General features: G+C 33.6%; 1 protein-coding gene across 1 annotated transcript in view; it reads left to right on the top strand.

Moving 5' to 3' along the window:
- LOC127737227 (mucin-3A-like) overlaps nt 1–27,636 on the top strand; it is a 71,177-nt gene that overhangs the window by 26,828 nt on the left and 16,713 nt on the right. The window contains exons 6-8 of the mRNA XM_052247761.1: nt 6,587–6,790; nt 8,827–8,930; nt 10,155–10,264. Coding sequence (XP_052103721.1) covers nt 6,587–6,790; nt 8,827–8,930; nt 10,155–10,264 — 418 coding nt within the window. The remainder of the gene's footprint in view (nt 1–6,586; nt 6,791–8,826; nt 8,931–10,154; nt 10,265–27,636) is intronic.

A 27,636-nucleotide genomic window follows, 5' to 3' on the forward strand; every position in this document is an offset into this window, starting at 1 on the left:
ACACCTCCCACGTAAATCGAAATGTATCGTAACATATGTGCAAACGCTTTGCCGATTTCGCTGTGTTAAAAATTGCAATTGAAAAAAAACCTACAGAACCTTTATTCTTATTCTGATGCATAACAAAAAGAATTAATGCATTAGAGCTCGGAAAAATGTACAAAATCAAAATAAAATAAAATTCCGCGAAATTCCATTAATGCTTTTGGCATATTAAAGTCATTTCAAAACATGACGTCATACGAATGAAAACGCTAGAGCTGAAGCTTCTTCCGTTACGTGAACCCTCCAAATTCGAATAATATTGCATTAAAATGGAGTTTTGAGGTAGCTGCTGTTTTATTTTCTATTCTATTGCATTATTCGCACATTTACTGATTTCAGCAAGTGAACATGGCGGCTACTTAGTTACTACATGTCAACTTTGGATTTGACGGTAGCTTACGAGAAAAAAATGTGAATTAAAAAGGGCAAATGTTGGGGTTGAAAGTTAAAAGAATTAAACACATTTTTTTCTAGCGGTTATTTAAGAAATAATTCATGCAAGCTATAGATTTATTGGAAATTTTTAGCTTGATCTATTAGGGGGTAAAATAGAACAGCCACACACACAGCATACCCACCCTCGCTTCAGTTTTTTAATCACCGTATTTGTCCTATTAGAATCGAAATAATTCATGGAAGCCATAGATTTTTTGGTAATTTACACATGGCCTGGGCCGTGATAAAATTCGAATATCACGTCCCAGGCCATGTGTAAATTTCCAACAAATCTATGGCTTTCATGAATTATTTCTTAAGAATATTAAAGATTTCCCTTTTATTCATTCATGAGGGTCTGGATGGGGTCCCTCAACTCTGTATTCTATTTTTTTTTAAGCATTTTCCCCTATTCTTCTTTTATTTTGCCCATTATTCTCTATTCTTTATTATAATTTAGCACTTCAGTATTCTCTATTCTTTAATTTTTGGGCCTATTTTTCACTATTTTTTCCCCATGATTCTGTAGTATAAGTCCATTTATGTCTATTCTGTAAACCCCATCTAGACCCTTATTCATACTCAATTTAAAAATATAATTAAAGAATTTAAATCAGTAGCTAGTTTATAACCAAAACAACCATAACTACTTTGAGACGACCACTTACATCTTACCTGTCGTAGTCGTTGTCAACTTTAGGTGTAGATAATTGTTGAAAAGGTCTACTAGCAACACATAACAAACAAATCTATTTGAGTGTGGAATAATCAGTACAAAGATTAATACAATTACACAAATGAAATTATAAATTGCCTAACAATGTAATTTTAACACACTATTTAGTATGTAAATATAAAAATGTTAAAAATATTTACAATGCGATAAAAAAATAAACGCAATATTTCGCTAGACAAACTAGCTTCATCGAGCGTGCATCTATCCAAGTGAAATCGGATGCAGATAAGAAACTTTTGCAGCTCATTGTACATTCAATTATAGCTGCATAATAAAAATATTCAAATTTTGGATGGAGTTTAAGATTTTTTTATCTAATTACGAAATTTGTTGTTGAATTTTGCAACGTCCATTGGCCAATATTACAGAGATATAAAGGACGATGCTATAAAATTAATTATTCTTTATCTTTCCTGTATCTTTTTCGTCTTTTTCATTAAGCCCATCAGGTTCCAAAGTATGGAGCTGGTGGATCCAAAAGTTTTCTCTCCTCCTTCTCGCCGTGGTGTCCCACTCAGTGTTAACTTCTATATTTGAAAAGTAACATTATCAAAAGGATGTTTCGTTGAGCGAAGATGTCTTGTGAGTGGACAGTTTTTGTTGGTTTTGTACCATGATCGATGGTTATTTAGCCGAATATTAAATAAGTCCATTGTTTCTCCCACGTACAGAATGCCACAGGTGTAACATGTTAATACATAAATTGAGTTCTCCATTTTAGAGTTGGAATTTGTGTAGATAGTATAATTTTGTTTTGTAAAGGAGCTGATGAAAGAACTGCTAGTGACAGTTGTATTAACAAAGCAACCTACTCCACATCCTGGTTGCTACAAACAATGTGGGAGAAGGAATTGCTTATGTTGTAAAGCTGCCAATACTAGCAGTTCTTTCATGCAATGAGGAACAGTGTTACATTTTGTTTAAAATTGAACAGTATAAGCGGCAAATAATGCTATTGAATTTAGAACTGAAACATTGTTATCGCAAATTTTAATGCGGTTTTAAAGGTTGGCTTAATAGAAGGAGGGTTATGGTGTCCCTGTATCGATAAAAATAGTGGTAATTGCTCCTTTTCACCCGTATATTAGATTAGGAACAAAGTGTTTCCTCTTACTAGGACAAATACTAAGCAATACAGGAAACGTTCTACCTATTTCTCGTACGTTTAAGGATTTATTTTAAGTTTTTCTTGAGATTTGAAACAAAATCAGCATTTTTGAAACTTGTCAAACGTTGATGAAGAAAACTTTATTTATTTACTGTATCACAATATCCCGGTTTTTTGGATTGGTTCGTGTTGTTCAGTCTTTAGTTTTCTATGTTGTGTTTTGTGTATTTATTCTTTGTCTTTTGGTCCTTTTTTCGTTTTTTGCCATGGCATTATCAGTTTATTTTCGACTTATGAGTTTGAATGTCCCGTTGGTATCGTTTGCCTCTCTTTTAATTTCAATTGAGAAATCAGGGATTTAATAATCTTTACAATAGGTAGAAATGCATCAAGAAAATTACTTTTTCGTTCCGTTTTTAGGCGTTTTATTTGGGAAACTACCAGTACGCTTCATTTTATAGAACGTTGCATCTTTTGTTTTTTGTTTGTTTTTTGTTGTGTTTTTTTTTTTTTTGGGGGGGGGACTTTTTTTTATTGGAAATGGAAAGAAATTTTTAAACGTATTCAAGTTTACATAATATTGTTTTCTTGATGAGAAAAATATTTTGTTTAAATTTCTCAGCTTAGCCGTTTAAAAACATCTATAATACTAAATGAGTCAGATCTGGATTTTTTTTGGGTCTCTTCTCCAACTACCATATTAGATTAATCAGTGTAAATTTGTGTACTTAAGCTAGCATATACAATGCAGTTGTTAGTGTCAATTTTCATTATTTATTTCGGATTAACTGCGGAATATTTTAAAAAAGAAAATTATTTCCGAATGTGATTTAAACCTTATAAAATATCCAAACAAAATGCAACACAACGTACCTTAATGAATCAAGATAGGTCTAAAATCAGACAGAAAATTTCAAACAACAAAGTATCACAGCATTCTGAAATGAAAAAGTAAATTGGTTTCAGACTAGTTAAATTGAATCTATCATAAACGGAATAAATTAATTGAACATGACAAACAAAAATAGCTCAATTTCTTCTTTCAATATAGTAATTAATATGTAATTTATCACCTGACAATGTGAAAATTAAAAAATAACCATGATAATCCCCCTTCCTTCGAACAATTTCGTAGCTGTTATTTACCGGTAGTAGTCTCTATTTAAAAAAAAGAAAGAAAAAAAAGAAGAAAAAAACAGAAATAATTTTCTTGATGTTCAATATAGTATCTTTTATGCAATTATACATGATTGTATTGATAGATGATGAATGATTTTTGTAACAGACAAAAGTAAAACAGTAGAAAAACCTACCACAGCCCCCCCCCCCCCCCCTCCCACTCTACGCAAATCAAACTTCAATAATACACTTATATAGGACAAGAAAGGAGTGCGTCTGTGGACTTATTGGCCGCAACATTCCGTGAAAATTTTGTCACGTAACTATCTAATGGATTTTAGATGAATAAAATACATATCAAATTAGCTGATAAATGAAATAATTACTTAGGGGCATATAAGCAGTAATAACTGTGCCCGTCGATCAAATCTTATTCTGTATAAATTAGATCTTAATATTGTTAAGTTTTTAAGGGAAAATTTGACCATTAGTTTGGCCAAAAAATATTAGGCTAGAATGTATACCACACCAATATACGTAATTTTAGATTACACTTATTTTGGTATAAGGATGTAGGCAGAACAAAAAAAAAAACTTTAAAATACATGAACATTAATCATTCTGAAATATTCTCAAGGTTTTTGTCTCTTTCCTTTCCGCCATTGTGTTGTCGGCCTTTCGCCGTCTTATTGTTTCAGGTTGGAACTTGATTTGTCATCCATTTTTAAAAGCTTATAATATGTCTAACGAAAATGTAACAATGCAAAACTAAGTCTTTTAATGAGAGTTGTTGATTGAAGAAAATAATGTTTTTTTAGGGGACAAGTAACAGTGTTATAGACCTTCAGTCTATTGGCATGTAGGAGAAAACCTAATTAAAAAAGAGTCAAATATAGCTCTGTTGTAGGTTTCCCCATTAAATATATAAGTTTGGACAACAGCCTTACAAAAATTTACCCACAAGATGACTTAAATGAAATTATTGGTGCAAATTAGAAAGGCAAAGGTTGTTGGTGCAAATTAAATAAGGCAAAGGTTGTTGGTCATATTTATATTTTTGAAAGATAGTAAAATGGCCATTCTTGGTCAAAAACTCAATGATGACATGCTCATTGCATTACATGGACTTCGTATTTGACATAATGGCACCGAAGTACCAGGCTTTGATCAATTTGATTATATTTCAAAGGCCAAATAATTGTTCTCATCATACATGTATTTCCTCCTTTTAGGATCCAGCATTATACCTACCTGATCCTAATTCTTTGCTATGAATAACCTTAGAATGAAAGCAAATGGGCGTAAAGTTTTTCCATTCGACCTATTCTTATAAATTACAGCAAATCTTTTATCAATCTTATTGTCTTGTGCTTTAGCTAGAACATTCCGTGATTGGTTTATCAAACATATTTAATTAAATGTAAAGATTGATAATCCACAACTCTTCTAAAACTACAAAATATCATTATGCTCTGTAATGTGACATATAAAAATAAGAAGATGTGGTATGATTGCCAACGAGACAACTCTCCACCAAGATACAAAATGACATAGAAGTTAACAACTATACGTCACCGTACGGCCTTCAACAATGAGCAAAACCCATACCGCATAGTCAACGATAAAAGGCCCCGAAATAACAAATGTAAAACAATTCAAACGAGAAAACTAACGGCCTGATTTATGTACAAAACAATGAACGAAAAACAAATATGATAAACAGCAACAAACGACAACCACTGAATTACAGGCTCCTGACTTGGGATAGGCACATACAGAATGTGGCGGGGTTAAACATGTTTGCTGACACGCCAGACCCTCCCCCTAACCTGGGAGAGTGGTGGCAGTACAACAAAGTAAGAACAAACTATAAAAATCAGTTGAAAAAGGCTTAACTCATCAGACTCGACACAAAGCAGACAAACAACTAACAAAAACACTGACCGACGTGATAGGGTATTTATACATCCCCACAACAAACATGACACTAAGAATAGGTCTGAGAGTACTCGCATATACTGACAGCTAGTTCAATACGATGTTTGTCACGATATGATTGTCTGAATGTTCTTTGCTATACGTCCAGTTGCAAATATTTCATGCATATTCAGTACGATAACAAATTAACAATAAATCCAATAGGTAGATTCTGCAAAGATGATTGATCGGGATGAAAGGCGGAAAATTAAGTTTTCTACTGGAAAAAAAAGAGGCTCTGTTGCATAAGGACAAGAGTTTTATCGCGTAACAGACCACCTGAAAACAGAACTCTTCTAAGAATTCTTGTGAGGGCTTTTTTTAACCTACAAAGAGCAAATGGCACTCTCTTTTCACATGCTACAAGAGACATCAGATTTCACGTCGAAATGTCCAGGCCTGACTTCTTATTGATACATCCCAAGCAGCAAAAACGGACGCTCCTCCTTAGCATGTTTTTTTTTTTTACGGATTGGGGAATTCCAGGTGACATGCATATTTCTATTTCCCGGTCATATCTTGGGGTCTGTTATAATTTGTAATTACAATAAATGCTTTTTCGGAGTTTATTTTAAATATTTTCGTACTTTTTTCCATGCATGCGCCATTAACTTTTAGAGTAGACAAACATATTATCAAAGTACAACAAAGAACATAAACTCCAACGGACCGCAACGTACAAAAATAAAACCAAAATGACAAAACACAAACAAAATTTTCAAACAACAATACACCATAATGTATCTAAATATAAGAAAAAAAAACAAGATTGGTATAAAACTTACAAAATGGTGTCTATGATCAAGGGAAGAAACACAAATGGACTTGACAAAACGGTTCAATTACTTCTCTCGAAATGTATAATAACCTACATGTACGTTATTTGTTGAATTGCTTTCAGTGCTCTTCAACTTCGTACTGTATTTGGCCTTTTTAACTTTTTTGATTCGAGCGTCAGGTATAAGTCTGTTGTAGATTAAACGCGCGTCTGGCGTACAAAACTTTAATCCTGGTATCTATGATGAGTTTATTCGATACCCTGGATATTGATAAATTAATCTAATTCATGTGGACGTGAACTCCTGTGTGTCTTATATTATATTATGAATATATATATTGTCTATAAGAAATAAAGCATAGTATTTAATCTAATTTACATACTGCAGGGAAGGAATGGTAAAGGAGCTATTTACATATTTGCAGCAGGGAACGGAGGTACAGCAGACAACTGTAATGCTGACGGCTATGTCAATAGTATTTATACTGTAGCCATTTCTAGTGCAATGATTGGTTCCAATGCATGGTACTCTGAAGTGTGTGCTCCTGCCTTAGCTGCAGCGTATGGTGGCAGCCAAGATGACAGGTACCTGGTAAGTCTTCTGTTACACTACAAAAGTATCAATATCCTACAGCCTTCAACTATAGATAACAATTAGAAAGTTCATATTTTCTTCCAAATATAAATAAGAAGATGTGGTATGTGTGCCAATGAGACAACTCTCCATCCAAGTCACAATGTGTAAAAAGTAAAACAATTATAGGTCAAAGTACGGCCTTCAACACGAAGCCTTGGCTCACATCGAACAGCAAGCTATAAAGGGTCTAAAAATGACTAGTGTAAAATGATTCAAACAGGAAAACCAACGGTCTAATAAAAACGAGAAACGACACACTTATGAACCACACCAACAAACGTCAACACTGAACAACAGGCTCCTAACTTAGGACAGGTGCATTCAAATGCAGCGGATTTAAATGTTTTAACAGTTGCCAACCTTCACCCTAACCTGAAACAGCAGTGTAACATTACAACATAAAAAGACACACTATAAAATATCAATTGGAATGGCTTAACTCGATCAAAAAGTCATATATTAAACAAAAACGAGCAAACGTACACTGAACGAATAAGTTCGACCCATGACACAACACATACCTTAAAGCTTTGTTTTAGGGCCCCGTCTACTGATCTTGTTGTGCCAGGTGTTCAACGACAATGATGGATATGCATAATATGTTATTCCGAATTGATTCCTAATGTCAAATTTGTTAAAAATCTTAAGATCTTAAATCCCACCCATTTTCAGAAACATCTATTTGTGCCAGGACTTTTTATCAAATTTGATATAGTTAGTAAAAGTTATCGCATGAATACTGGCGAATACTGTCCCGAGTAGATTTTTCAATTGCACGAGCTTGCAAGTGCAATATATATTATACCATGGATAATATTCGTCAATAAGCTTGATTCAAGCATAATTTTTTCACTGATGCCGTCGATGATTTGAAGCTATGTTTGCACTGGTGTATTCTCATAAAATATTGCATGCTGACTTTTCGTTACGTTCTGTGGGAAATATTATGTTGCTGACATGAACAAATCATGGATACGGCAGTTTTTGTAAATTACTGAAAACTTGCACACAAAAATCGTTCGAAATATTAAAGTGTTTCTACCCCAGGAATAAATGGCCGCTGCCAGATTTGGAACAACCTTTTGGAATCTTTGGTTTTCAATGCTTTTCAACGTCCTTATTGGATTAGTCTTTCATTTTTTTTATTTGAGCGGCACTGTTGAGTCTTGTGTCCACGATACGTCTTGTTTACAGAATTGATAGCTTTGTATCTTTCATGATTTCATATAAATGCGATAGATTTTTGTGCCGTTAAATTTGTTTCAGCCGACGTCTTTTATTTCTAGGCCAATAAATTGGGAGCAATAAATATTAACAATATACATGTATGAATGAAAGTGTCCTGAAAGTCCCAATGGGTGAGAAACCAAGATAAAACAGTAACAAAAACATCCATCTTCATTTTTCCAACAAAGATAGTTTTTTTTTATATAAAAGGTAGCCTGTAAATATGGATAAACAGAGGCGGATTTAGGGGGGGGGGGGGGGGGGGTGGGGGGGGGGGGGGGGGGTGGGGAGGCTTTTGTGGGAAAAATTTGGTTGATTGTTTAGGGAATCACTGAAGCGGGCCCCCTCTTATGGCAGTCAGTGCCCCCTCCCCCCTTCTTAAAATTTCTGGATCCGCCACTGATATAAACATTTTTGAAATAAATAAAAGCCAGTTTATGTACACATGGAAAGTTTTTTTTTAAGGCATTTGTTATTGTCGAGTCTTAAAGTATTGGTAGCGTTGAATTTAAGTAGTTTATAGGGTCTAAAAAACAACATGGGAGATAAATCATTCCAAAAACTATTTATGCCTATGCATTATGTGTACTTATCTTTTTCGGCTATTAGTTCTATGTATATTGGAAATATTGGATATATTTATGACCGTATTAATGATGTGATTAAATGTATTATTCATAAAATTGAAACAAATATATGAAACAGACAATTGTATATTTTCTAAACGACAATCAAGGTAATCAGCGACTACTTTTATAATTTAGACAACAACTACAACATCATCAGGATGTATAAGTGATGGTATCCAGGGGACGTCGTACGCAGCACCTATTGCTTCTGGTATTGTTGCTCTTACACTCGAGGCTAAGTACGTATATGTCGCTGCTGGAATATGCCTCGAACACTAGAAGTTAAACGGTATCATCACGTATAATTAATGGGATTTGCTTCCATGAATTGTAATATGATTATCTAAAGGCGTTATTTGTGTTCCTCTAACGCTCCAGGCGAATTGTATAGCGACCAGTCTTGCGCTTTAATATTCGGTACACACATTATGACCATTTACAGCTATTGTAACTGCTGTTTTAACACACGAAACAATATATCACCACTTACAGCTAATTGTACTATTGTTTCAATATTCAAGGTAAAATCTACGCCTCTAACTATTGATACTTTTGTTTTACCACTCCGAGCAAAGCAGCTTGTATCTTTGTCGTAACAATGTAGGTAACCTGTCGTTTGGTTGCTCTTCATTATGATGTAAACAACTAAAAGAAACAATAATCTAACAGAATTGCTGCTCTTAAAGTCAAGACAAAATGCGTTTAGCTCTTCCTAGTCTTGTACAGCTAAACACTTCTTAGCATAACATTATCGAATTTATAGCTGACACAACTGCTACTTTAACAATCAAGGGAAAAGAGTTATCAGAGACAGGTATAGTTACTCTAGGCAAACTATTGACCTTTAACACTTACTGGTGTTGCTAAGACAGTCAAGGCAAACATAGTATCTAACATCTTTGCTTCAAAACTTGAGGCAAAGTAAGAAAATGTAATTGCTATATAAAATAGGGAGATGTGATATGATTACCAATTAGTTACCTATCCAACAGATCACAAATGAAATGGCTTTTAGTACCTATAATTTGATTCAGTTACCTTAACAATACTCACTGGGAATATTCGAACTACATACTGGTAAAAGGTAAGGTTAAACATTATGATAATACAACGAATAAGCGCAGTCTGAAGTAGATTCTAAACTTTATTTCAAAAGGTGTTTAACAAAATTAAACTACAGTCATAAGTTTATATACTGTTAAAAACATCAAACTAATATAAATATAGATATAGGTTACGCAGATCTTTTCTAAATAATTCCTAAAGGAGGTCATGTAATGTTTCTTTTGTTTGACGATCCCTGTCCGAGTATTATAACGAGTAGGATAATATATGTATTTATACAAAGATTACTAGTATGTTCATTGAAATCCAACACATCACTACATACACGGAAGGAAATTTTTGCAGTTTATTTCTCCTTATTGTATTGTTTATTCGGCAAAATTGTTCTATTTTGGCAGTCCAAATCTGACCTGGAGGGACATTCAACATCTGATTGTTTTCACATCAAACAGGAATGGTTTAAATGACACGTACTCTGATTGGTCAATGAATGGAGCAAATAAAGAATGTGAGTTTCGAAAAAATAATAAATGTAATAAAAAGGTATAGAACACACCAGTGCAAGCATGTCCCATAGAACTCACCAGTACAACCATTTCCCATAAAATACCGATAAAGAATGTCCTATATAACACCAGTACAAGCATGTTCCATAGAACACTCCAATACAAGCATTTCCTATAGAACACACCAGTAAAGATTGTCCCATAGAACACCAGTACAAGTATGTCCCATATAACATATCAGACTGATTACAATGTACAAGCATGTCCCTTAGAACACACCAGTACAAGCATGTCCCATAGAACACACCAGTACAAGCATGTCCCATAGAACACACCAGTACAAGCATGTCCCTTAGAACACACAGTACAAGCTTGTCCCATAGAACACACCAGTACAAGCATGTCCCATATAACACACAGTACCAGCATGTCCCATAGAACACACCAGTACAAGCATGTCCCATATAACGCATCAGTCGAAAAAATCCCTCCGAGATGCTTGAAATTTACAATCTATATAATGGTTTACCATTGTGATAAATATGCAAGCCATCTAAGTATTTTTGATGAAAATTATTGTATTTTTTTCAAAAATCATTATTACAGTGCATGCTATATTACATGTATCGTTATGGTTTAGTTATTCAAATGAACAGATTAATATTTACTATACACTTGCTTGTTTCCTTACTGTTTACTCTAACTAACGTTGGATGTAACATACATAGTTATTAGAAAGAAAAATTAATACGAATTGAAAAAAAAAAATATTGTTTAATTGCAAATTCAGTATACCTTAAGACCTTTAAAAAACCTGAAGTTGGCTTCGAAATTATTCAGAACCATGCCGATACAGGTAATACTTTACTTAAGGAATTGGTACTATGAAGATTTATACGGGCTTAAAATGGTTGCCCTTAAAATTGAGAATAACAACATTTAAATAAATGATGTATCATTCAATAGACAACGTATAACACATCAACATTTTAGAAAAATAAGATAGATATATGATATAAAACAAGATGTGGTATGATTGCCAAAGGGATAACTCTCCACCAGAGACCAAATGACATAAAACATTTAGAGCATTTCAAATGTGTTCCAGAATCTTATAGAGAAGTAATAAAGTCTGGATTTTGACGAGGGTGGGCAAACAAAACAACCAGTTACATTTGTTGATGTAAGAAAGCAACTAATAGGGGGAATAAAATTATAACATTTCATAATAAACAACTTATCTTTGAAAACTGGATCAATAGTGATATACATGTTATATATCTAAATGACATTCTAGATGACACCATGTCATTGTCAGACTATTTTTTAACTAATTGAAGTGTAAGGTAAACTGGATTGCCGAATTTCATAAATTGAAACAATCTATTCCAGAAGATTGGATCCGCATCGTTAAAATAGAAAATTCTGTTTAACGTATAATAGTAAATGTTCATAGAAATAAGATTACATGGAAAAATCGTTATTCTGAAACTACATGTTTTTCAAATAAAATTTTATATAATTCATTAGAATGCAATAAAAAAGAATCGTCAAGATGAATAAACAGATGGCTGAGAGTTCTACCAATGCAAGAATCTCCAAATATGAATTCATTGTTGCTTCGCACCACGGTGCGAAGCTATAAGTTTCATACGATATTCACACCATCTTGAAATTATTATGCAACAAATATCGATTCTCACTGGTTGCCTTATGGTGTGAAAAAGATTATATTGGCTAGAATGAGATATAGAATAAGAAACATGTCCCGGACAGGAGAAGATATTAAATACAATATCGAGTCAAATTCAAATTGATAAATAAGAGGAGGGACTAATATGAACAAGTTACTGATTGACAATCTGACTATATATGCATATACACCAACACTTAAAATAGATATTACTGCCAATGATCTTCAAGAATTTTGTCGGAAGGCATGCATTCCGTGTTATAAAACCAAATGGTGTATAAATAACCAGCTACGCAAACAGTACGTGATACCCCCGCATCATGCATTATAATTTTTGTGAGAATTATCTGGAATATGTAGGAAGCATCTAATAACAAGTCAGTAAAATGACCATAGGAAAACTTGCATGAAGATAATAATGCAAATAAATATTGCGTAAAAATTAATGTTAAAAGTCCGATAACTCTGGAACGACTAACCATAAAATTAAAAAAATCTCAAGCTAGTCTAGATTCACCAATATCAACACAATGTAAAATGAATTAAATTGATGCAAGCATCATATTTTTTATTATACCTAGTGCATGACAAGTAAAATATTACCTTTTATTAATCTGACCGTCAAATTCCCAGTAGCGGTGGAATGAAAAAGCATCAATTTTCATAATAAAACGATAGGAAGCTTCCTTCTGTCAATCCTGGTGTTCCGTTAAATTATGGTGGGAATTGGTTAAGGCACATTTGAGTTATTGTAGGAAATGTTTATTGACAAACTACAGTATACCATAATACGTCCAATCTAATGCGTGCTTATAATACCACTTATGAGTATATCCACACAGGAGATTAATAATACCTTTCCAATACTTAAACAACAAAATAGACCACATCTTACTTAAAAGTATGATACAGCGAAGCAGTCCAAAGCTTTTCAGAAAGCTGAAACTTGTATAACAACAGTATACCATAATACGTCCATTCTAATACGTGCTTATAATACCACACTTATGAGTATATCCACACAGGAGATTAATAATACCTTTCCAATACTTAAACAACAAAATAGACAACATCTTACTTAAAAGTATGATACAGCGAAGCACTTTAAAGCTTTTCAGAAAGCTGAAACTTGTATTACAACAGTATACCATAATACGTCAATTCTAATACGTGCTTATAATACCACACTTATGAGTATATCCACACAGGAGATTAATAATACCTTTCCAATACTTAAACAACAAAATAGACCACATCTTACTTAAAAGTATGATACAGCGAAGCACTCCAAAGCTTTTTAGAAAGCTGAAACTTGTATAACTGTATATTTAACTGAAAATGAATCTTCAGATGGAAATTATTACAGTTTATTATTCCAACAAAAAGGCTTTTATTGCAATGGAAAATAACAAACAACAATATGTGTAATGTTTGTGACCTAGAAGAAACTTTACTCTTTATTTTTTGAATTGTTCTTATTTAATAAGATTTTTGGCAAATATCTCTTAAAAAGAAGTAATACAGATGTTGTAATAAAACTACAGCACCTAATATTTGGATACAAAATCATAGACAACAAGTATTACTCAATATTTTTTTTATAATTACAATACTTAGTTTTTCTATATATAAGTAATATTATGTATCTGAGCAGAAAACAAAAAATATAGATTTATACATAATTTTTGTGAATGAATATAATAAGAGAGTAGACATTAATATAAAAGGACATATTATAGATAACACGCCAATGTTACTAACAATTAAAAGAAACGAAAGCAATGACTACTTTTTATTAGTGTTTTTTAATGTTATCTAAACAAAAATGTGTATGTCAATAAATCTAATCAGCTGATTATTCCCTATGTAGTCACATTGGAGTGTAACAGGGTACGTTAGAAAAAGCTTGAAATCCTGATGGTTTTAGTGACAAGCAAGATTTGATGAATAAAAATATACTGTTGAACAATAAAATAAAAAAAAAAATAAAAAAAATAAATGATGTGTAATTTAATAAACAACGCATAACACATCCACATTTTAGAAAAAAATAAGATATATGATATAAAAATAAGATGCGGTATGATTGCCAATGAGTTAACTCTCAAATAGAGACCAAATGAGATAGAAGTTATGAGTCAACGTAATGACACATGGAAAACAATTCAAACGAGAGAACTAAAGGCCTGATTTATATATAAAACTGTGAACGAAAAACAAATATGACATACAGCAACAAACTACAACCACTGCATTGCAGGCTCCTTAAATTGGGACAGGCAAGTACAGATTGAGGCAGAGTTAAACTAGTTTGCTGGCGCCAAACCCTTCCCCTATCCCTCTAACCTGGGAGAGTGGTGAAGCAATACAACATAAGATCAAACTATAAAAATCAGTTGAAAAGGACTTAACTCATCAGATCGATACAAAGCAGAAAAACATCTAACAAAATCACAGACCGGACGTGGCAGGGTATTTATACATCCCCATAACAAAAAAAGACACTAAGTACAGATCTGAGAGTACTAGCAGTTACTAACAGCTAGTTCAAAAACCAATATCAAGTAATTAAAAAAAATATGCATCTAAAATATCAATCAGTACACATCCAACATCCAATGGATTTAGTGTAAAGGCGTCATTAACAGTCAGAGAAAAACATGACCTTGTGCAATGCCAAGATACAGGTATCGACAGATTGTAGAGCCATGAATGTGCATATGTATTTAACAATAATATTTAGTTTGATTTTAATTAACGGATAACAAAATCAATATTCATACCAATAAAAACAATATTCAAAGATCTAATAACAGTGTTGAATTGGTAACCTTTTAGAATAAGTTTATTTAAAGGATCGATAAGTTTACCCGGATCGTATCTAAATTTCCTGGCGCGGTAAACAACATCTCCATAAAAATTAGGATGCGCTATCTGAGCTTATTTTATTCAAATAAAAGGTTTTGGAAAATAAAAATTGTTTGCGGGCAATGAATAATTCTGAAATGTACATAAAGTTTTGGTAAACCGTATGCAAGGTACACCAGCAATAACAAGGTTTAAATTTTAGGTGAAATACATTTGAGATGCATTTTTTTTAAACAAAGCTTGTAAAATATAGAGATTGCTCAGCTTACATCTTTACTGCGTAGCGTAAGTAAATGTCAAAAGGGATTACATAATATTCAGGGAAAAGAGGAAAGCTTGAGAAACGAAACTCCTTATGTGGAAGAGACAGATGATAGATTTAATAGCTATTTGTTGTCAAATACACGTGTTTAATAATGCCCCAAATCTCTTTTCATTTATATATATATATATGTTGTTGTTGCATTATCAGTTAGCCAGGTCCTAGGTTTTGGTTTGATGGACGCTGAAGCAATGGTGAGCTATGGGAAAAACTGGGTAACAGTTCCAACACAACAAACGTGCAATTCATCAACAAGCTCTCCAGCTTTGTAAGTATACGTCTTACAATGGTATAGATTGCTACATGAATGGTTTTGTTTTCCTTCCATGATTTGCCTGACCCTCGTTGCTACATGTCGTGAAGCTTATAAAACGGTAACAAGTCAATTCGTACCTTGACCATTTCGTACCTTTGCCATTTCGTACCCAAAATTATCATTTCGTACCTACGATAAAAACCATTTCGTACCCTATGGGCCAGATAGATCTACCATTTCGTATGTTATATTTGTAAAAGTTCACATTTTTAAAAAGATATTAAACATTTTGGGATGATTCTAATTTTTTTTAAAAATAACATATTGAACAAAATGCATCCTGCCGTAGAAATTTTGTAAAAACCGATAATTGGTAACTTGGAAACTTTCATATTTTTAATTACACATTGTTTGTTTGCAGGATTTATCCTTAATGAATTTTTATACTCTAAAAATAAGAGGTTAATTAACCAACAAAGGAATAATCATCTGCAACTGTTTTTATAGTTGTAAACAATTGTTTTTGTCAGGAAATGCAGAGAAAAGGGACACAAGCTAATATCCACCCAAGAAGGAAGCCATGAATAAACATTTTTGCATTAATAATTTGTACCTTATGTGACCAATTAAAGAACTTGCTATGGCTTTTTCAATTTGAGAAATTACAAGTTCATTTATTTTGTATCCTTATATCTAACCTTTTAAATTTCAAAAACGTTTGGTAGATATCTTTTTTTTAGTGTTTTACATATTATTTTTTTTAAAGTATTATTTAAAAAAAAAATCCATGCATATGATATATACATTTAGGTTCAACTACACCTTGCGATAATCAATTGAAAATATTTCAGTATTTAGGCACACTCGCAATTTTAAATAACACGTGTATGCAATAAACATTTTTAATCAAATTAAAAATAATGCTACCTTTGCAAAACAATACGCCAGTAAGGCGGGTATCTTTAGTTACAAGTTTATACCAAAGAAACAAAGTCAATGTTATCTGCAGAAATGTGAACTGTTACTAAAGAGCTAGCTAAATTTTCCATGAGGTACGAAATGGTATACATACAAATCTTCCATGAAGTACGAAGTTTTATACATATAAATCTTCCATATGGTACGAAATGACGCACATCAATGAGACAGTTCTTACCAAGAAATCAAATACATATAAATATTCCATGAGATACGAAATGGCATACATATAAATCTTACATGAGGTACGAAATGGCATACGTATAAACTTCCATGAGGTACGAAATGGTATACATGTAAATATTCAATGAGGTACGAAATGGTATACATGTAGATATTCCATGAGGTACGAAATGGTCAAGGTACGATATGGTCAGGGTACGAAATGGTTTTTGCTAGGGTACGAAATAGGGGGTACGAAATGGTTGGGGTACGAAATGACTATAATTCTATAAAACAAGCCACCTGGTACGAGAACAAAAACATAAGGAAAATGCAAAAACAGAAAAAAAACATTAATTATTACGCAGTGGCTACAATGTATATTAATCTAAAGACATAATACTTATTGCAACGCGCAGGACTCGGGTTTATTGAATGATCTTAATCAAGTACGCCAAAGGCCAACAGTTTGAGAAGCCTAAAACGTAATGCGTTAGAGAGATTGAACTGCTCAAACAGTCAAATGTCAAGTAAGGTCGTTGCAACCTTAGTTGTAATGCAAATTTTAACACACTGAGGAAAATTTAGTTTTGTTAAGGCAAGAATTTGCAACCGATAAAGATCTGTTCGACCATTCAGTAATGGTTAAACTTATTTATACTGCAATCAATGCATTTGCTGCCCATGTATAAAGGTGTACGTATAAACCTTTGCTTTTTATGTCTATTTTAAAGTCTCCTGGTACCCCGCGTCTATGAAAAGCATAGAGTTAAAGGCAAAATTTTCGGTTGAACGCGGACCGCGCTGTAGACACCAAAAAAGAAATTGGCCAAATACAATATCTCATTGTTTTCGCCTTTTTGTGTGTAATTTTGACGTACATAAAGTTGCAGTATAAACACACTATACATATACATTGTCGACAAATATATAATTTCTTTGTTATCGCTACGAATCAGGTGAGAACAGCTCGCTAATGCTCGCGTTTCCTCCTGTTTCTAAAGCTCATACAAACACATTTTATATTTGCCAACAATGTACGTACATTGTCTAGTATGTAGTTGTTAAAAAGCTGTACGAAATACTGAAGACTGAAAAGCCAGTTAATGAATACGACTAAATGTATTTATGGGCAAGTCCGCTTAATAAAAGGCATAATTCATTTCCGAACATTTAAGATTAATAAAAGCAACATGCTTTTATATACGACCGCAAAAATTTTGCGGTCGTATATTGGTATCACGTCGTCGTCCGAAGACACTTGGTTTCCGGACAATAACTTTAGTGTAAGTAAATAGAAATCTATGAAATTTAAACACAAGGTTTATAACGACAAAAGGAAGGTTGGGATTGATTTTGGGGGTTATGGTCCTCACAGTTTAGGAATTAGGGGCCAAAAAGAGGCCCAAACAAGCATTTTTTTAGTTTACAGACAATAACTTGTGTTTAAGTGTAAGGATCTATCTGAAATTATACCACAAAGGAATGGTTAGGATTGGCTTTGGGGGGTTATGGCTCAAACCGTTTAGGAATTAGGGGCAAAAAAAGGGGGGACAAGGGTTTCCTGGTTAATGTACAATTAAGACAATTTGATAGCAGTGTAGGAGAGGTAATCCAAATATAATATGTTTGATTACCTTTACATTGCTTTTAAATTATGTATAAAGAAATTTTGTATTTTTGAGGTTATTAGCTGTCAATTTACTATAAGAAGTTACTACTAAATTTATGATGATTAAGGAATATTGATTTTAGCCATGGTTTTGTCTGTCATTTTTTATTTTTAGACTTTTATTATTAAAATGGGTAATCATGGTTGCAAACTTCAATGGAAATTTGAATTGAGATTATGACCAAACTTGAGGGAAAGAATTTTTGTTTGGAAAAAGGGTGGGGGAGGTTAAAAAAAAAGGGGGGGTGGTAAAAAAGAAATTGTAGGAGGGGGATAAAAATATTTTGTTAAAAAAAAGGGGGGTACAAATTTGTTTTTATTTTCTGGGGTGGGGTTGTTTGGAAAAGGGGAGGGGGCAAAACTATTTTGTAAAATAAAAAAGGGGGGTAAATTTTTTTTTTTTGGGTGGGGTTTGTTTGGAAATAGGGTGGGGGGAGGTGAAAAAATGGGTTTGGTTTGATGAAGGAATTTATTTTTAGATATTACTATTAAATTTCAGGGGTTAAAAAAATTTGTTACAGCTCCCTAGCCCAGGACTTATTGGTAGCAGGATTTTACTAGCCCTGTTGAAAGAGCTGCTAGCCCATCAAAACTGACCTGCTAGCCCGAGTATACCTTACAAATTTAGAGTGGGTGTCCCTTGTTTTGAATCAGGGGTTAAAAAAATTTGTTACAGCTCACTAGCCCAGGACTTATTGGTAGCAGGATTTTACTAGCCCTGTTGAAAGAGCTGCTAGCCCATCAAAACTGACCTGCTAGCCCGAGTATACCTTACAAATTTAGAGTGGGTGTCCCTTGTTTTGAATGCGGCATTATACACGGTATTTGATAAAATAAATCAAATAATTTTTTGTTTTATTAATTATAACAAGGATCTCCAGACATCTGTTTGGATATCCCTTGTACTATGGGTTGTTAAATATTTTCGGGCACAGAAAACATGTTCATTGATCTTGTCATGTGAAACCAGTGGTTCAATTCGTATATTTGTTGTTCCCACATACAAAGCAGACTTTTTATCAGCGTGATCAGGAAAATAACGGCAATATTCACAAAACATCATCTCTTGTTTATCATCAGTAACAGTCGACCTTGCCCATGGGGAATCTTTCTGTCCATGACACTATAAATGTTTTTTTCCGCTTTTCCTGGTCGTATTTGGCATTTTTTGGGGATAAATTTTCAGCCTCATTACCCCCTTCATCTACCGTTTTTCGTTTTGAAACTGACAAAGTTCATATGGTGGCCGTACTAAAATGTTTAGAAATAATTTGTGCATGGTTTCAAGCTCAAATTAACAGCTGTCCGACAAGACAGGTCAATATCGATCATTACATCATACACCAAGTACCATTAATTGAAAATCTCGGCATAAGCAATGTACAATACCCCCTGTACTGAGAAATTGATATTGAAAGTACGTGAATTGCGATCAATACATGATACCGGTCCACCCAGAGTTAGTTGTTCTATTTTCAAAACATGTACAAAATCGGTTTAAATTCTTGAAATCCCGGATGACGTACGTAATTGAATCTGATTGGCTAAGATAGAATAGTGATGAGGGGATTTTCCACTTACTATTTTGGAAATGCCAAGAATTGTTTGTTACTAGTCCGTCGGGCATATTCGGTTACAAGTTTTAATTGCCCGAAGTGTAAAAGTCTAGTCCCGGGCGTCGGGCTAGTGGATTTTTTAACCCCTGAATTTTGCTGAACAAGGTTTTCTAATTTTAGCCATGACTATGATGTCATTTTCTATTTAATACTTTTATGATGTTTTTAAATGGGTTTGTTTTTTTGCATAAGAGTTACCTCCCTTACAATGGTTTTGTTATAATTTTCTAACATGCAGGAATTAAGTGCAAAAAAAGAGCCAAAACAAGCATTTTTAAAGTTTCCAGACAATAACTTATGTTTATTTAATTTATCTAAAATTGTACTACAAGGTTCCATACTACAAAGGAAAGACTGGGATTGAGTTTGATGGTTAATGCTTCAAGGGGGGTTCGAAAAGTTTGAAAGGGGGGGATCCAATATTTTTTAAACGGTTCATATTTTTTTTTCAACTTTTTTCAAATTTCAAATTTTTGAAAATTTTCAAGAAGAAATCTTCAATTGCACCGTATTGCGCATTAGATTTGTAAAATCTTTGACCACATTTATTTTGTGTCAGAAACCTATATTATGGCAAAAATTTGATCACAATCCAAATTCAGATAGTATCAAGCTTGAATACTGTGTCCAAATTTGCCCCAACTGTTCAGGGTTCGACCACTGCGGTTGTATCAGGCTGCGCTCAGCGAAGCATTTTATTGAAGTTAAAATTATTCATTTACTATTAGACATGAAAGATAAATGTTTACACTTGACAATTGATAGTTGCGCTTCTTCAAGTGAGACATTTAGATAAGAAGTCATCCCAAAGTATTAATATCTAGTTATTAATTTACTCCGCACAAAAATAGAATTTAAAACATCACTAAAGTTAGATATAAAAAATACTAGCGAGTGAAGTCGTTCCACCTCTTCTTACAACACGTTGGTTGACTAGTTGGTTGAAAAATGATTGCACAACATCAATAACTTCTTCATATAGATTGATTGGTGTAAATGGTTGGTAGATAGGTTTAATTAATTGACTTTTTTAATCAATTAATTGACATTTTGCATATTGTCAAATTTGACCACGAATATATTGAAAACAGTAAAAAAATTGCTTCCAACAAACAACACATTGAAATACAGTCGTGGTACTCGCGTCCGCTCATGTTTAAAAATTGCTCAAACAGACACAAACATTCTGATTTTTCATAAAATTCACGTTTTTCAAGACAAAGAGAAAGGTATTTTATAATTTTAACATACTAAAAAAAGAAAGTTACATTGATTTTTGTAAGATAAGATACTATACTTTTAAAAAAAAAGTATCATGTCTATTTGATTCTATTCATTCAAATGCAACCGTAAGTAGGGGACCAGTTGCCATAGCTTATCGTACCTTGTCCTTTGACTAATTTTGCAGTCATGCATCGATGTGGCTTGGTTTGTTTGCTTGTATGAATGATTAATGGATTAGTTGATTGATTAACTATTTCATAACGTTAAACGCATATTTGATATCGATTGATCGATTGTAACTTTGACGTCCAGTGACAAATATTTTACTCATATTCTTTGCTCACAGAGTGATAAAAAAATCTTAAACTTAAGAACCAATTCCCTAATTTAAAAACAAAAACACGGGGCTGGGTTCCAAGGAACAAGCAAAAAATGTAGGGACTGGATCCCCTTAAATAGATTTCTTTTTTATTTCAAGTCAGTGGAACATGTTTGTTTTTTCTACGAACATTCAAGGATTTAACACGCCTCTCCTTTTTCCCTTCCAAATACATCCTTGCATTTTATAAATTGTACTAGGAACATGTAAAGATTTACACTTTCCTCAAAAATATCCTTGAATCTTCCTTTTTGAATTGCCTTTTCTTTATAGGGATCCTCGAAACTTATGTTTAGTTACTTTGTTGTGTATCTATTTAGTTTTCAAATTGTAATCCAAATCGGACATAAAACTTAAAGTTTGTTTTTGTTGTTTTACGTGTCTATGTGAATCTGAAAATTTCATCATATTTTCTTTTTCGCTTGTTTAAGAGCTGGAACGACTTCGCTTGCAAGGTTTTTTTTTTATCTAACGGAAGTGATGTTTAAAAATATGTTATTGTGCGGAGTAAATCAATAATTAGATTAATACTTTTTTGATGACCCCTTCTTTAAATGTCTCAGTTGTAGACTCTTGACTCTCAGTTGTCAATTGTAAACATTTATCTATCATGTTTATTGAACCATTTATAAACCTCATTATCTAATGTGTAGGTAATTTAACCCTATATGGAGATCTAATTGTATCACTTTTGGGACCAAATAAGATAAGTTAAGGTGGTATGGGAGTATAAATTAAAAATGATAGAATTTATTTAGACTTTGCTAAAACGTAGTATATATTGATATATGTTCAAAAATATAATAAAAATGATAGGTCACCGCGCATTTTCTGAAGCTACAGGTTGTGACAAAACGACACATTTTGTATGGATTATACATGAAAAAACATCATTATGTGATTAGAAGCTAAACTAAATGATAATTGTAAGATAAATTACCAGAAGATAGCTTTTAGAAATGCTTTGAGAACATCAAAAGAAAAGATCGAGTCCCCGCACGTTTTTTCCTGCAAAAATACAAAATATCGAAATTCCGTGTATATTCCTTCAGAAAATGCACTATTTCGGAGTAACCTCCCCTTAAAATACCAATCTAAGAACATTAAAAATCAAGCTAAAATAATCTACACTTGTAAAAATATTAATATTTATAAGTTATAATCTTATAAATTTGTTCTTTTAAATGAAAATTCACATTAGTTTTTTTATTCCTGCATCAAATTTTGCTAAATTGATCGAAAATCTATACCTTAGGTTCTTTGTTTTTTTTACAACCCAAGATAGCGAAAGACACCCATACCACTTTAAGTGACAATCATTGTATGTAAATGTTTTGGAGTTAAGTAAAAGTGCAAATCACTTGTTATGACGAAAAAGAGATCCCGAAATCCACTTTTATTTTTTTTTATCACATTTATTTTAAACCAAGCGTAAAACATTGAACCCAAATCTGTTAAACCCAAGAAAGAAACTTACAAACTATAAGGATTAAATCCAGTAACCCATAGAAACGGCATGAACAGGTGTATCAATAAAATTTCAATTGTTTAAGTAAATATAATGCTTAATTGAGAATGGAAATGGGGAATGTGTCAAAGAGACAACAACCCAACAAAATCAGTAAACAGCCGAAGGCCGCCAATGTTTTTCATGCAACACAGCGAGAAAATCCATGAGGCGGGCTTCAGCTGCCCCCTAAAAATGTTTAATAGTTAAGCGTAAATGGACATCACACAAGACTCAATGAACTAAAATAGAAAAAAAAAACATACAAGATTAACGATGGCTAGATGCACCTGATTTGGGACAGGCGCAGAATTGCGGCAGGGTTAAACATGTTTAGTGAGATCTCAAACCTCTCGCTATTCCTTTTGCAAATGTAGGATAAACAAACACACAGCAATACCAACAGTAAAACTCAGTTTAAAAGAAGTCCGAGCCCGATGTCAGAAAAAAAAAGTTTTTTTTTTTCAATTGTACGGTGACCCATAGACTGTTACTTCAACATCATTTGGTCTACCGTGGAAAGCGTTCTCCTTGGCAAGAATACCACATCTCCTTATTGTATACTTAGAGGTCAAATTTTGATATGCAAGCGACAGTTTCAAATAAAAATAGTTTACTATGAATACATAGAACTTCTGATATTTTCCTCAATGGAAATAGCACTTAGAGAAAATGTCAGATAATAAAGGCTTTTAAGAATAAACATAATGTCTGAAAAAGTATGTTCTGACCAGTTTATACAACAAACATATATATGCATGGTATTTATTTATTTTCGTTACAAACTATGCATAATTGTCAGACAAACAGGCGTTCGTTAATTCATGCAAAAGGCTTACTAAAATGGGTTGATTTTGTACCGCTTTAAAGAAAAAAAAAAAAACCCAACCGACATTGGTCAACACACAAAAACCATTCCAGTGAAAATAAAATAATCTAACACATAAAAAAACTTATGAATTTTTACACATGAGGCATTTTTTTGTTTTAACAATTGTCAGATTAACTTATGTAAAATAAGTTTTGAAAGCCTAGGACAATATAAAGTATGTTGCTCATGTTTACCACTTTTCCTTTATACAAATTTAGATTGTTTAACACCTTTTTCTTTATTCTAAGCTATGCATTTCAAATTTTGGTAGCTAATTTTAAAGTCTTATTAACAAAAATAATTCTGGCATATTTTGAAATTCATATGAAAATAAGAAGATGTGGTATGAATGCTAATACAACAACTATCCATAAGAAACTACTTAACGTATAAGTAAGCAGTCATAAGTCACGGTAGGGCGGATGATTCAAAATTTAAAAAAAATGTATCATGTGCACATTACAGGAGCACCACTACGTCGACCTCTGATTCTATTACTGTAACATCTGGTGACTGTTCGTCGATACAATATCTTGAGCACGTGGTAGTTGACATTACATTCTCCTACTCAGGCCTCAGAGGTGTAACACAGTTGTATTTGGTATCTCCATCTGGAACCAAAAGTCATCTGTTACACTACAGAAATCAGGACGCTGTAGATAACTCAGCAGCCGGAAGTCTAACCTGGGATTTTATGTCAGTGCATTTTTGGAAGGAAAATCCAATCGGAAGCTGGACCCTGGAAATGAGTCCGAAATTGGATTTTGTAACAGGTAACACAATATAATGTTGACTCGTGTAGATTTTCTGGCAAAGCGTAATAAAACATATTCATAAAGATAACAATGTTAAACTTTGGAAGGCCAGAGGCGCGTTTTGTCTACATCAGGCTCATCAAGGGTGTTCGAAATAAAATAGTTGGAAGGGTAATTCAAATACGAAATTGAAGCGTTTCAAAATCTATAAAAACTCAGTGTAGATAAATCTAAAGGCTGATCCTGCTTGGACATTTTGTGAATCTAATATTGGATGAGTACAAAATTGTACTTTTATTTTCTACACACTTGAGACAATGGATGTTTGATTATTCCTAAGACATGTTTCTATGAGCAGATATAAGTATTAAAAGTTGCAAAAACTCATCCTCCTACCAAGTTTTTAATATAGATGTAAGGAGATGTAGTATGGTTACAAATCGGACAAATATCCACCAGAGGCCAAATTTCAAAGACGTCAACAACTGTAGGTCACCGTACGGCCTTCAACAATGAGCAAACTCATACCACATAGTCAGCTATAAAAGTCCCCGAAATGACAAATGTGAATCAATTCAAAAGAAAATTCACGACTTGCTTTATGTACAAAACAAAGAACGAAAAACATATATGATAAAAAGCAACAAACGACAGCTACTGAAATACTGGCATCTGATATGGGACAGGACTATATCGAATGTGGCGACGTTAATCTAGTTTGAATGCGCCAATCATCCCTTCACCTGGGAATAATAGCACATAACAAGAACAACTATGCAAAACAATAAACAAACAACAAATATGAGAAAAAACAAAAACTGACAACCACTCAATTGCAGGCTTCTGACGGTACAGGCTCATGTACGGAGTTCGTTTTAGTTGTTGTTATTCTATTTATACAATGGGCGAGGTTAAGTTAGTTTTTTGGCGCAAAACCTCCCCCTAACCTGTAATATACTAGTAGTGGTTTTACAGTACAACATAAGAACAAACTATAAAAATCAGTTGAAAAGGACTTAACTTACCAGATCGATACAAAGCAGACAATCATCTAACAAAAAAACACAGACCGGACGTGCTAGGTTATTTAAACATCCCCACAATAAAGTACAGATTCGAGAGTACTTGCAGTTACTTACAACTATTTCAAAGTCAATCACAACAAATAAAAAGGCATGCATCTAAGACATTTAAATGCCAGTAATTCACACAGTGCCGATTATGGCTCCCGTTTAAGATCAGACAGCGCTAAGACACGAAAAGTGAAAAAAGTCGGATTACTATCCTCAATGATCTGGAATATCCTATCATTGTCTGAACGCAGTCGTATACATTCGTAACAGATTCCTACGGATCGGGAATGGTCCGGAGAGGTCGGCCAAGCACCCCGACAGTTAGGTGCAACCCGTAACATTCGGGGAGACTCAGCCGATTTGGTCTAGTCGGATTACAATCGTGACTATGTCGTGACTGATTCTGCAGTATCGGATCAAAATCGTAACAATGTTCTGTGTTTTCTGGACGGTGTCCTGAGGAACGGGCATGGTCTGGAGACATTTTTCATAGATATTTTTTTGCCGATTGACTCCAGATTGCAACCAGATCTTGCCGAATGCGAACCGTCTTCTCCGAAACCGTTCCGTAACAGTCCCGTTATTAATACGAAATTCGGCAATAATAGCCACGTAAGAGTCTCGACAATTACAGAACACAATACGACTGAGTCCAGACCAAGCCGTTTGCAATGCGGTACAGCAGACTGTGATAGGATTGCGTTCCGACAGTACCTGATCATCCCGAATATGGCGACAGTTTTCTAACGGATATCTTCCGTCAGCGTCGGTTCACTGTATGGTCACTGTCTTATCTCTGTCGGATAACATTCGGTATAATCGGGACGATGTCGGGACTCTTTCGGGACAGATTCTGTCGGTTTTTACCATGTGAGAGATACAAATCGGATTAATATCGGATTGAGAACCGTATAATCGGGACAAATTCGGCTAGAAACGGCTGCATTTAAACGCTTCCTGAACAATATCTGATTGTTGTCGTGATAAGTAAATGTTTTTACAAATTTTAATTAAAGTTTCAACTTCCAGCCACGATTCACAGGATCGTAATCAGACTTTTGACAAATTTTAATTGGGAATGTTCCTGTCAAGGACGGCAGTGAAAATCGTGAATGTGTGACCCCAGCTTAAAACGAGAATTAAAAAAAATGGATATTAAAAGGAGTCAGAAATATGGATTTAAATACCACAAAACTGTTTTTCTGCAGATCTAACTACAAGTTATGTACTAGTTCGCGATCTCCATGTATAGAAGAATACAAGGACCGAATCAATTACTTTTATCTCGATAGGTCGATAGTTAAACTCGTTCCGTTTTAAGATAAACTAGGACTACTTAGAGTAGAATGACGCATCGTCACTCTTTGAATTTTAGAGAAAGGGAACCACTGATATATTTTTGACTTCATCCTATTGCAACTAAATGGAAACTATAAATATTCAAGGTCGCCATTTTACATCCGCATGATATCTGGTCGCTGTACATAGCGAATCGCTTAATCTATTATGTGATAAGCAGATATGTGACATGAGGCAAACGCAGAGGATTGTTTGAGTGCTTTATCTAGTTTGACTCACCAGAGGATTGTTTGGGTGCTTTATGTTGTTTGACTCGACAGAATATTATTTGAGTGCTTTATCTAGTTTGACTCTCAAGAGGATTGTTTGAGTGCTTAATCTTGTTTGGGTCGACAGATGATTGTCTGAGCGTTTTATCTTGTTTGACTTGCCAGAGGATTGTTTGAGTGCTTTATCTTGTTTGACTCGCCAGAGGATTGTTGGAGTGCTTTATCCCGTTTGACTCGAAAGAGGATTGTCTGAGTGCTTTATCTTATTTGACTCGACAGAGAATTGTCTGAGTGCTTTATCTTGTTTGACTCGCCAGATAATTATTTGAGTGCTTTATCTAGTTTGACTCGCCAGCGGATTGTCTCAGTGCTTTATCTTGTTTGTCTCGCCAGAGGATTATTTGAGAGCTTTATCTAGTTTGACGCGCCA

Source organism: Mytilus californianus, unplaced genomic scaffold (genome assembly GCF_021869535.1).
Source record: "Mytilus californianus isolate M0D057914Y unplaced genomic scaffold, xbMytCali1.0.p SCAF_4, whole genome shotgun sequence".
NCBI lineage: Eukaryota > Metazoa > Mollusca > Bivalvia > Mytilida > Mytilidae > Mytilus > Mytilus californianus.